This window comes from Schistosoma mansoni, chromosome W, assembly GCF_000237925.1.
Source record: "Schistosoma mansoni strain Puerto Rico chromosome W, complete genome".
In the NCBI taxonomy this organism is placed as follows: domain Eukaryota; kingdom Metazoa; phylum Platyhelminthes; class Trematoda; order Strigeidida; family Schistosomatidae; genus Schistosoma; species Schistosoma mansoni.
This window is the reverse complement of record NC_031502.1, coordinates 35,084,297-35,097,005: the sequence shown is the minus strand read 5'-3', so window position 1 is coordinate 35,097,005 and position 12,709 is coordinate 35,084,297. Positions and strand designations below refer to the sequence as shown.

General features: G+C 35.3%; 1 protein-coding gene across 1 annotated transcript; it reads left to right on the top strand.

Moving 5' to 3' along the window:
• Positions 1-538: 538 nt before the first annotated feature.
• Smp_157660 (putative dead box ATP-dependent RNA helicase) lies at positions 539-12,013 on the top strand (the record flags this gene model as incomplete). Its single annotated transcript, XM_018789487.1, has 10 exons — positions 539-559; positions 1,877-1,960; positions 5,336-5,429; positions 5,470-5,540; positions 5,579-5,771; positions 6,466-6,665; positions 7,744-7,979; positions 9,657-9,857; positions 11,238-11,547; positions 11,651-12,013. 10 exons carry the CDS (start codon positions 539-541, stop codon positions 12,011-12,013), a joined length of 1,773 nt encoding a protein of 590 aa, XP_018654925.1.
• Between the last annotated feature and the right edge of the window lie 696 nt (positions 12,014-12,709).

Here is a 12,709-nt window from a genome sequence, read left to right as displayed (position 1 = left end):
TTACTGCTTTTGTTGCTTTATTATGCAATATTTTTTATTGGTTATCCAAATTTTGAAATTTCAGTACATGATTTTTACCACTCAGGTTAATTGTTTTGTGATTTCCATGTCATGGTTAGTAGGTCTCGGTCTCCTTCCCGGATTGACTCTTTAAATATACAAAATGGTTCCTTAACTGTTCAAATGTTCCTACGTTTTATGAAAAACACTTCCGTTCGAAATACGCTAGTTCTATTGTCGTCATATGTCAATATGATGTAAGATCTAACCAGCGTTCAGAATAAACTCTATTTGTATTGCGTTTGGCAACTCGTCGGCTTTAGTTTGCTCGATGGATAACGTTTTAAGGACAGTGCTGAACAATAAGAGCACTATAACTAGAAGCTATCTCTTGTCAGTTATTATTTAGAAATAATAAGGCCTTTGTACTGACAGAGTTGTTAAAACACGGGTTTCCTGCTCGGATTCTCAGCTGAATCTGAATGTTAATTCTTCTAACATCCTTCAGAAATTTTGAATGAAAATATAAAAGAAGGCAATGATTTTTGTTCTAGTCCAGGTAAGTGTGTGTGGGGTCCCTCAAAAGCTTGAGTCGACCTAGTGATCATAAAGATGCCTCAAGTATTCGACGTTTGACAAAGCCTTCACTAGTAACACCTTTTCTAACCAAAGTATGCCAACCCAGTCAAATTAGAATTTAGAAATGAAGAGGTTCAAAATTATATCGGAAAAGCTATCGGTATATCGAGTAGGACGAAACGGCCGTCCAATGCTCCCAGATTTTCCCTGGTGGTCTAGCTCCTGTCTCACTAACTTATTAGTGGCTCGTGAAAGCTAGTGCGCTCTTAAAGACCAAAAGTTACCTATAGACGTAGCCTACATTGACTTCAGCAAAACTTTTGACAAAGTTCCTCACAACCGGCTCTCATATAGGTTAGTCAATGTTGGGGTTGAATGCGATCTACCAATGTGGATAAAAGACTTCCTAGTTGGGCGTCAACAAAGAGTACGAGTGAACTCAAAGTTATCTAGCTGGGAAACTGTGTTTTGTAGAGTCCCCCATTGTGCAGTTTTGGGGCCAGTGTTATTCCTTTTGAATGTTGATGATCTTCCTTGTTTCCTATCACCCTCCGTCTTTCTATATGCTGACGATGTCAAGATATGGAGAGCGATAAAATGTAAGGGTAATAGCTTAGAGATTTAAAGTGACCTGAAGAAATCATATGAATGGTCTCAAACTTGGCAGTTGCCGATAAATACTTCCAAATGTACTGTGATGCATATTGGTCGTCAAGGTACAGGTACATACATGATGAATGACATCGAGCTACCCGTTGTCCAGACACAAAATGGCTTAGGAGTTATCGTCAGCCAAGACTCAAGGACTACTGCATGCTGTCGTGCAATAGCCGCCTAAAGTTTTAGAACTTAACGGTCAGTAGGTAGGGCCTTTGGCCATGTCGACGCTAAAACTTTTTTGAATTTGTGTACATTACTCGTGCATCATAAACTTGTGTACTGCATGAAAGCGGCTAGCTCCTGCTTCAAAATAGACAGTGAGCCTTTAGAAAAGATTTAGAGGACATTAACTAAGCTGATTCCTGGAATTGTAAAACTCCTGCATGATGATTGACTGGCTCCAACTGTCGACTCTTTCAAAATAAAGTTGGATCAACTGAGAGACCGTCATTGCCAGTACTAACATAGGTCATTAAGCCTCCTGTCCTTTCCAAACTGAAACTAACAATTCCAGTCAACTTATTGAGTTGCTAATCACAGTTTAATGACCGATTAAATTTTCAGTTTTACATTAACAAATTCGGTTGGCCTTCTCTAAGTATATTAATCGTTGCTTGTTCTTTTATTTTGTCCAAAGGCGTTAAGAACAACTATACATTTTATTCAAGGTATTGGAAATGATACTGCAGGCGGCGCTTTAAAAGGTACGTCACCGTTCATGGTAAGTCCAATGTTTGTTACGTTTTCACTATAGGGTAAATCATTAAGGTAAAAAGGCAATAACGCCGAAATAATTACGTAAACAGTAAGCATAAACTCAGCTAAACCTACAACAAATGGGTAAAATCAGCGAATGGAGCCTGCAAATTAGTACTATATTCCAGTTATAGAATGTTGACTAATTAATGTATCTTCACTATTGCAACTGATGATAAGCCATGTTGCCAGTGGTTCGCAGTCGTTTATAATGGTCATTTCCAGGACTTTTACCAGAGAGACTGCAACTTCCGGTCCCGCATATCGAGCATTTATGTTGGTTAACGTTCACTGTCTCATTGACATAGCATCTTACACCTGCTACTCCGTGCTTTTAATATAAGGAAGGAATGTGCGGGACTAAAGGCCGCTCGTAGAGGTATTTATACTGAGTGATAGTCAGTAAGTTACTCTACATAATTTTTGACACTAGGGCGAAACAGACGCATATGAAATTTGAAATAATATTGACGTGACTCATTAAACAAGTAAGGGTTCTTATCTTCGTTTTTGGAAACTTTAGAGTGAAGGTTAGTGGTAATGCTGGGTTACGCAAACTTAAGTATATAAAGTGGAGTTTGAATATGTATTTTGGCCCCTGAAGACCAAGTGTTTTCATCACCAGGTTGCTCTCAACATTTGGCTAGTAATCGTAATGATCCCAAAACAAATTGTACAAAAACTACTTTGAATGGTCGTGTGTTCCACTTTTATCATAATACATGTCTTGGCCTCTGTTCATATATATATATATATATATATATATATATATATATCCTGCAATATTGTATATACTTCAAGGTTTAGGTCATCTAACTTATTCCCTTAATGTCGGTTGATCATTTGTTTATAAGAGACGTTTCAGCTAGCCACTGTAAAATACCATTGATTCCTTGTCTCAACTGTTGCTATCATAGATTTTCTAAATGATAATAATTAATAAGTTTGAATAAAAGTACAGTTTCCTCATCAGTTGAATCACTTCGTAACACGTTGAATTTTCGGATATTACTTTCTGTTGTCATTTCTTTCTGACTTAGTTTCAATGCATAAACCACTTCAATAGACGTAACTAATGTAAAACATTTTTTAAATGCCAGTCTAGTATATACTTTGACCACTCGGATTCCCTCAACAAAAAATTAACAAGTGAGAGGTATCTCCCTAGCCTGAAGTGTGTTTCATCTGAATCCAGGGGTCGTTCTTAGTCAGGAATCTCCGTCAAAACATCATTTGTCATTTTTATTTATTCTATCCGATCCTGCTGCAATCAGCAGTATTTCCTAGTATTTCAGCAAGTAGTCTTTTCCTGAACAATCTCTTTAGATCTGTGATAATAGAGCACGTTGCTGTTTGACTTCTACCCGAGATATTTTTAATGAAGCGTCTCATAAAGGTCGGCGGACTTTTGAGACACACCATTTCCTTATACGGTTTTGGAGTGTAGTTCTGTCTAACAAACCGAAGGCATCTGTAATGTCCAAAAATCCAATAGTCGTTTAATTCAGATTTATATGTAAGCGAAGATAACAACTCAAAAAGCTTTGTGAATAAAAATTGGTGAATACTACGTGTTGTCGATGATTCCTATTTTTATTTTGTACACAAATGAGTACCAGAATAAGTAAACACTACGCAAGTAAAAAAATCATATTGTAATGTAATAGAGAAAAAAGCAGATAAACGAATAGAAGTGAACAAGAGCAGTATGTGATAAGAGAAATAGTTCATTTAAAATACAACCAAGAAAGTCACTTAGTTAAAGGAGTTCCTCTCACCTATATAAAAATCCAATAACTACAATGGGGTCGCCATTAGCTAGCTATTATTCTGAGCTGTATAATAACATCTGGAGACACTAAGTTCCACTGTTTGTTGGACAACATCCAGGGAGTCGTGATGGACTAACAGATTTCAGTCCTACACAGCTTTCTTTCACACAACGGTTCCAAGTCACACTGATCGTGTTACTGTCTTTTTCACCCCACTCCAGTGTCGCCAACTAGTCTATGATGTAAGAGCCGCTAGGACGACATACGTAGTGTGTATCCAAGCCGCCGAAATCGGTGTTTCAAGATAATGACGCCAGTTGAGTTGTAGTTACTGTGCCTGAACACATTGAGCCGCAGCATTACTAACGTGTAGCCACTGGATTTTGGCAGTTCCTAGGAGATGGCGGAGGTCGAACACAGTCGCCAAACATCCTCAACCCAAAGATGGTAGGTCTTACAAACGGGGCAAAACTCTCATCAACGCCTCGTAAACCCGGCCTTTTGCAGGTAAACTAACATAACGATGGCGCGAAAGATGACCCAGATTGACTTAAGTATCTCCGGCTTTCGTACTGCTTAGATTGATCGCACCTGTCACTCCACCATCAACACACAAAACTGGATACACAAACTTTTTAGCTTCTTTTATCAGTTCAACACAGAGTGAGTGTCGGCACAGGCTCTTACCAGTTTTGTTAACTAACTCAGCGTTTAGAAAATACAAAGTACATCCCATATCTACGGAAACTGGATAGTAATTTTAGGGTAAACCTGTTACGTTCTAAGCCCTATCAAAATATCACGTGACAAGATCGCCAATCAGAACACTGACTCATACAACTTTAGTCATGTACCAAACCAATGATGAGTTGAATAGCACGAGCAGCATAGTCTACTATGAGTCCGTATTGGTTCTTCTCGCTTAGCCCTGCCCATTTGAGTCCAAAACACAATTTCACCTTACACTGTATGAATCGTATGTTTCAGTCATACCTGGTTTACACACAAGCAGATCAGATCGCATCACACTATAAAACGAAAAATAATCATGCAAGCTCAAGCCAAAAGTGGCTGTGTGAGAGACTTTAACTAATAGATTGGGAATAACTTAAGAATAGTAAAACCTACAATAATAGCCAATAGGTCAAATAAAAGCTTATAATAAGAGAAATATAAATATATGTAGTCTAGTTACGAAAGTTATACAATTATATATATATATATAACAGTCCATAAATAGTTCCCAGGTGTTACTCATAATCTAACCTTCCTTAGACACAACAAAACCAACTATTCAAGCCATCTAACCTAGTGATAATACAATATCAGATTCCGATTTTCATTTTTATTCACTTGTAGAACGGTATTGAATTACATATTATATGTTAGCAATCCTATTGTTGCTCAACTATCTTATAATTTTGAAGCAACACGAAACCCAAAAACTCCAACGGACGTCTGTATTTTTTTGTATCAGAACTCAGTTCATCCAATCGATATATAACAAATGGAAGACAAAAAGACTTTTTCCCAATTGGTAAGTTATACGTTATCATTTATAAAGCCAGGGCATCGGTGATGAGCTTCAAAAAGCATGTCATAACTTGCAATGGAAAGAGCCAACCGCAATTCAGGTTCTGTCTATTCCACCAGCTTTGGAAGGTCTCTTCATCCATTCAGTATAATAACGTTTAATATCTAGGCAGAAATTTGGTTGCTCTAGCTGAAACGGGTTCTGGGAAAACTGGTGCTTATGCCTTGCCTATAATTCAGGTGTGTTGTTTTTGGTCAATCACTGTTGGTTAGTTTAGAAACTATTGCGAGATGCTCATCCATTCTTCGCACTTATATTGGTTCCTACTCGCGAATTAGCAGCTCAAGTTCAGACTCAGTTTCATGCACTTGGAAAAACCATCGGTTTGTCTACAGCTCTATTGGTGGGTGGTGTCCCTATTACTCAGCAGTCTGATTTAATGAAAGTATCACCTCCCCATGTTGTGATTGGTAATTTCATACGTTTTGTTGGGTTAATTTTCCATTTTGTTGTTTTTATCCTTTTTAAACTATACATATCACCCATCTATATACAATACAGCAGAGGCTTTATTACTAGACCTTTGTGGATACTTTGCTTCGTTCTTTTGTTTCAAGTAGTTTGAATATAAAAAATTATTTCATCATTAGATTGTGATTGAAAATTCATTTGCGAAGGGAAAATTCAACATTATTAGACACAACATGTTTTGGTAGCCAAAAATGGGGCAGAAATTCGTACACATGAACTCCTATTACTTCGATTCATCTTACCTGAAATGTTATATCATGGGTCGTAGACATACTTTAGGCAACGTTGTGAATCGAGACCTAAATAATTTTGTTTGTATTTCAACTTAAATAACTAGCAAAAGGAGACTGTACTCTTACACTTGAAACAATATACGTTGAAATCGGACATCTTAATCTGATGTCTAAACTGTGATGCCATTAAACCTGATAAAATAAGACTACTGTCATTGGTTCTGAGACCTTGTTTTCTTTCACATTTTGATGATTGGTTTTGTTTTCGACCCATTTGGCTGTAACTGACTGATCAATTATGTTGCAACATGAATCTCTATTTGACATATGTAACAGTTTTGATCCTGATTGTGGTAGTTTAAATTATCGGCAGAATATTTGGATTTTCACTTTTTTTTAGCTACACCTGGTCGATTTGTTGACCACTTAAAGAAGACCAAAGGTTTTGATGAGTTAAAGTTTTCGAATTTACGAATATTGGTCATTGATGAGGCAGACAGAATGCTTGGTGTTGACTTTGAATCTGTCATCGAAAAAATCTTATGTATTGTTCCTGCACAACGTCAAACCTTTTTGTTTTCTGCTACCATGACTGATAAGGTTTGTTTTGTATTCTTAACGTATATTGAGTTTCGTTTCTAAAATTGTAAGTGCAACGTTATAAGCGCTGTACCTCTTTGTAATTCAATATATTAGCTACATTGTCATTGCCTTACTATGTACAATCGCTAAATTCAGCTTAGAAAAGCAACTAAGAATCCTAAAAAACGTGTGTTGATCTCAATTACCGTTATACCAACACAGTGAAAGAATGCCAAGCAGAAGAAAAGCAATATATTAATGTAATGGTACCAGCAGTTGTAATTGTTAAATCTCTTTATCAATCCCATCAACACTAAATCCACCATTCATTTGTCGGATTTTTGTGTACCGCGCTGTACTACTTATGATTAGTAAGTAATGTGAATATTTGTTGCAACAAACTCACTTCCATATCAGTCTATCCTTCTGTTACCCACTTAATTTATTTTGGGATCTTACGAATTCATGCGGGTTAGTGGTTAGTAGAACTTCCAATTTTTCCTGGGCTTCATAAACTTACACCATCTGTGACCCAGCGATGATTCCTGATTGTTTTCTATGTTCAAAGTTAAATAAATTTTCCGTAAATCCGTTTTTGGTGGGTGTATACTTATCCTGTCGAGAATGGACCTATTTAATTTTAGTGGTCTTTACAATCTGAAATTACTTGGAGAACTAATATAAATCATAGATTGACGAACAGATGAGTATGTTCATACTTCTTGTCTTTGTATGTGATTTTATTCAGAGCCTAGATTTTCGATTACTTCTGACCAATATTTTGCTTATACAGCTTTACTGTAACAAATAAAGTTTCTTTTGTTGTTCATTTCCTTCAGGATAGTTTCGTAGTATAATATTATCAGAGATTTTTTACGTCAACAGTTGACATGTTACTGAACAAGGCCAATGTCAATATTCTTTGTTTAGTACTGACTTATTTAGTAGACTGAAAATCACAAGGTTGGAAATATATCTAGACTTTTATGATTCGCTTCCATTCTTACCGGGAATCGCTTACAAAATGTCATTGAGTAAGAGGATTTTGAATATTATATTTACTGACATTAAAAATTTTTAAAACACTAATTTATAGGTTGGGAAGCTGCAGAGAGCTTCGATTCTTGACCCAGTTCGTGTGTCTACACGTAAAAGTAAATTCCAAAGTTTAACTAACTTACGTCAGTATGTCCATTTGGTACCTCAATGTGAAATAGACTCATACTTAGTCTATTTTCTTCGTGTCGCACTCTGTCCTGAAATTCAAGTTCCTGGTTTAGATCTGATCAAGCTTCAATCTACTTCAACGGAAAATTTAGACTGTGCTAATCAGTAAGTTCCTAAGATATTTAAGTTGTACCGCACCACCAGTATCATACTTAATACCATATAATTGTCTTTTAAAAGCGGTTGTGTAAATTTTTATAATCAAATATTATACATAGTTAGTTTAATTTGGAACTCAGTGACTACATATTGCAGTAGACGTTTATCTCACAAATAAATCGATGGGTTAGACATGTCTGTCATTTACAACCCGGTACTTTTTATTTATTAACGCAATTTAATGTCATAATGAGCAAACTGAGTGCCTTTTTTAACCTTGGCGAGTTATTAACTGCCGAAGTTTTGAAATAAGACACATTTAACTTCCCTCAGTTTATACCACCCCTGGTATAAGTATGACATCGACGACCTTTAAAGAATTGATACGTTGCGCAGCAATAAATATACGTGTATTGCAAAGATTTTGAAAACAGATGCCATCTAAGAGTCTGTATTTTGATGTAAATAATTAAATTATGTAGATGATTTGATTAATAAAGTTGTAAATCCTAATCAGCAGGAGCATTTTGAACAAACGTAGCTCTCTCCTTGTTCCCACTACCCTGGATACTACGTTGTGTATTGTACGACTGGATTGTTAAATGCTGAAGGTCCACGAAGTCATCAACACAATGTGTTAGGCCTAGTGTTACCACTTTTTGGCTGTCAAACCAAAGTGGATGGAGTTGAATGCGAAACAGCTATTCAGTAGCTCTCAAGTTAAATCTATACACATTTGTGACAGCTTTTGTACTATTTGTCCCACTGTTAAAGTTACCTATTTCAATAATTTGCTAATTGCACCTTTCTTTCGCTTTACATGCTCAATTGTTTAAAATGTGACCACTGTTTTTTGGAGTTTGAAGTAGTATTTACTGTTCATTTTGACCAAAAAAATTCAGTACAACCTTGTTCACCATCATCACGTAACAAGTATACTTCAACCATAGTTTTTAATCTGCCTGTTGTAAATCATTTATTAAGTACAGGTTTTTGTACTTGGCTTCACGTCACATTGTTTACGGACTGGTAGTATTACCTGATTACTCGAACGAAAGTAGGTGGAATGCAGTTCAAACCTGCAACCTAACACACGAAAGTCAAATGCTTTAACTACTAGGTCACTACAAGGTTCTTAGTGCTTTTCGTGGCAATTGGTTAATAAACCAGCAGTTATGGTGAAAATAAAGAACTGCTGATTAAGCCTATTATAGACCGACGTTGTGATGTCTGCATATTTCTGGAAGCCAAGTACACGAATTTGTACCTAGTAAATGATTTCGTAAAAAAATTCGTGTTCGATATTTTTTTGATTGATAATATTGTCGTGCATATCTTTCAAACGTCATACAGTTAATTGGTTTGTTTGTAGTTATTTAGACCATACATCTGATCAAACTAGTTTCATTACCTTACCACTAACTAGTTCAAAAAATTCTATTCAATGTATCCACATTAAATTCACATATATTTTAACAGAATCAATTATTACTAGCAATGTTTTATTTGAGATCCTATGAATACAATTTTGTTCTATGTTTGCTTGTTTTTAAATGTTGACTAATCGGGATATCAAAACGAATTATCTTTCTCTTTTTTACCATGTATATTTTATAGGTAAGTAATTTCAAATTATTATAATATTGTTAGTTAACTAAGTTTTTCTTAAAACATTTGGCACAGATCATTTATGTCAACCTCTGTGATTGTGTTCACGCGAACTCGTGTAGCCAGTAATAGACTGAATCTGTTGTTGCGTCAATTTCTTCGTCAACCTGTCATAGCACTTAATGGAGATATGCCTCAGGCTCAGCGATTAGGTGCACTACATAAATTCAAACGAACTCAAGGTGCAGTTCTCGTAGCTACAGATGTGGCAAGCCGGTAAGCGTTTCTTTGTTGTCTAAGACTTAAAGGATTGTTTTGAAAGCTAATCTAACAGTCATTCAAGATGACATGAGTTTTGTTCGTCTTTATTAGTAATATCGCTTTTAGTTGAAGCCATTTTGTGGAGATTGGTTTAATCTGTAGATTGTATTTGTCACAGATTGAGTTCAATTTGGGCACCGTTGGAAACCAGGGAGAGCTGGGCAGCTCTTCGATGCTAGTATATGACTCATCAATCAAAGCCCACTAGTTAGACCATTCTTCACTGAACTCCTCCAACCTAACTATGATAGCCAACTCACCATTAATTTACTTCGAGATGTTCCTGAAGTATTAGTGAGAAAATCGTCACTGGTGGAGAATAAGGTAGTAATTGTCACCAGTGGCATTGGATGGTCATCGCAATAGATTGCGGTTGTTACTTTCAGTCCCTATTTCTGTTTTCTAGCTTGTTCGGTTCATTTTACACCTACTTTTTCATCTGTCACTTCAAATTACTACGCATCATATGATTAAACGATGCGTAACTACAATTGTCTTATCTACATCATTTATGTTCAAGTTAGTGTATACTGTGAAGCATAAATTATTGTTTGTAAATCATCAGTTTGCATTGAAATCACAATATAGCTCATTTTGTTTAACAGCTTCATCGCATTCGGCACCTCCGTATTTTCTGTCAAGGATATTGTCAATAGCGGACTTGGCTAATGAAAGCTACCATTTTTCAACTTAAGTCGTGTTGTAATGTGGTCGGTTTCTGATTCAACTGACCGATGCTCACCATCTACAACTTAGTTGGTTACAGTCACGTACAGTTGTTGATTCCTATTAAGACGTAAAGACTTGCCCTTGAGTAGTTCACTAACAAGAGATATATAGCTGTTCTGTTTGTAGTGTTAAACATAATTTTATTAGCTGATATCACTAACTTTCTTTTACTTATGCATACTCTTCTTTAGTGTTTTGTTAGTTGGTTAAACATTTGAATTAGTATCTTGTTACTACAGACTACTGCAATAACTTAGGCGGTTAAAACATCTAACTTTCAACTCTTGTGTTGCAGGTTCAAAAAATTCATCTTGTCTTCCCTTTTGGACAACCAGGGTCAAACGGAATACACTAAACTACACGTTATTCAGTCATGATTAAAAAAGCTGTCTCGAACATCTTTCCATAGTATATAGCCTTGTTATAGGTCATTTATTATGGCGATTCTCCCAATTATAACTGATAGACATGTTAATATAATTAGTTTAGTGATCCATTAGATGTTGAAAGGTTCTTAAGCCTTAATAGCTTGTTTTGTTATTTGTACATACTATTGAAAATGAATACCCATCCTGAAAAGTTGATGCATTTCTCTTTCTTATCCAGTGGTTTAGATATTCCGCAAGTAGGATTAGTGGTGAATTACGACGTTCCCTTAGATGCAAAAACTTACATGCATCGAGTTGGACGAACTGCTCGAGCTGGTCGCCTTGGTTGTGCTTTAACATTGCTCACCCAATACTCTGTTACGTTTTTCTTAAAGGAAATTGAGTCACATTTGATATCTGCCGGTGGTCTTGGTCATGAGAGAATTCCTGCATTAGTTGAACCAAATAGTTCAGTAGATAAGCAGTTGGAAAAAGCTATTGAGGAGTTAAATATTGGAGTAAAAGAAGCATCTCTTAGAGCGAATCAGGTTAGTTTATAGGTATTATGCAAACTAACATTAATTTCATAAAATATTTATTAACTTGTCCATCGTACATTTTTTCATTCGTTTATTTATTTATTGAATACAGGCAGTGGAGTCAATGCGAAAACGTGTAAAATCTAAAGGTGTTACCATATTCACAGCTGTTGATGATTTGCCTACACCCAATATCAATGACATAGCTACTAAGCCTGGTTTAAAACGAACATCTTGGGCATCTGAAGCACCTGCCTCTAAAAAGCAAGAAATTTCCGAAATTATGAATGCAATGTCAACTGTTCCTGGAGGACAAACAAATGAAAATGATTTCATATCAATTAGCACTAGCAAGCAGAAAAAACGTAGAAATGTTTCTGACACAAAGAAGAAAAGTCGCAATAATAGTAATAAGAATAAGAGTAAAACTTCTAAACGTGGAAAACCATTCAGAAACCATGGAAAATATGAATAATAAACGGATGATATATATATATATATATATATATATATATGGCATATGCATATTTTGACATATTTTGACAAACACACACTATCTCTTGTTTTCTCATTTCCTATCTCTTGTTTTCTCATTTCTTTTGAATTGAGAATATTATAATGTAAATTTTTTTTGATAAAAACAACTACAAGTAATATATATATATATATATATATATATATATATATATATAGGGGTATTCTAAAGAAATTTTTATTGATAACATGTAATCTTTACGTTTCTAGACTAGAAGTTCAATGTAAAGCTTGTAAATCAAACCGATCGAAAATATCTAACAGAACATTTCTGATTCATGGCATGATATTGAGGAAAGTATTGTCCAACAATTGTTCATACGCTTAGTAAACTAAAGCTTAAATCTCCAAGTATGATGTTATAACAGCCTAAATTATCATTTCCTATCGAGTATAACAATTGATTCATTAGATGTAACAAAGCAGCTAAACCCCAAAAGATGGAATTTGTTTGAAAAGACAATACATTAATAAAAGACAATAAAATACTCATAAACTTCACAAAGCTCATGATGTAAATTATCTGGATGTTATTTTTCTATTCAAAAGGATAATTAAAAGGAAAGTATGCCCTTCAAATAGACGAATAAGAAAAAGGATATAAAATAAACATGAAAATAACTCATATCCACCTGAG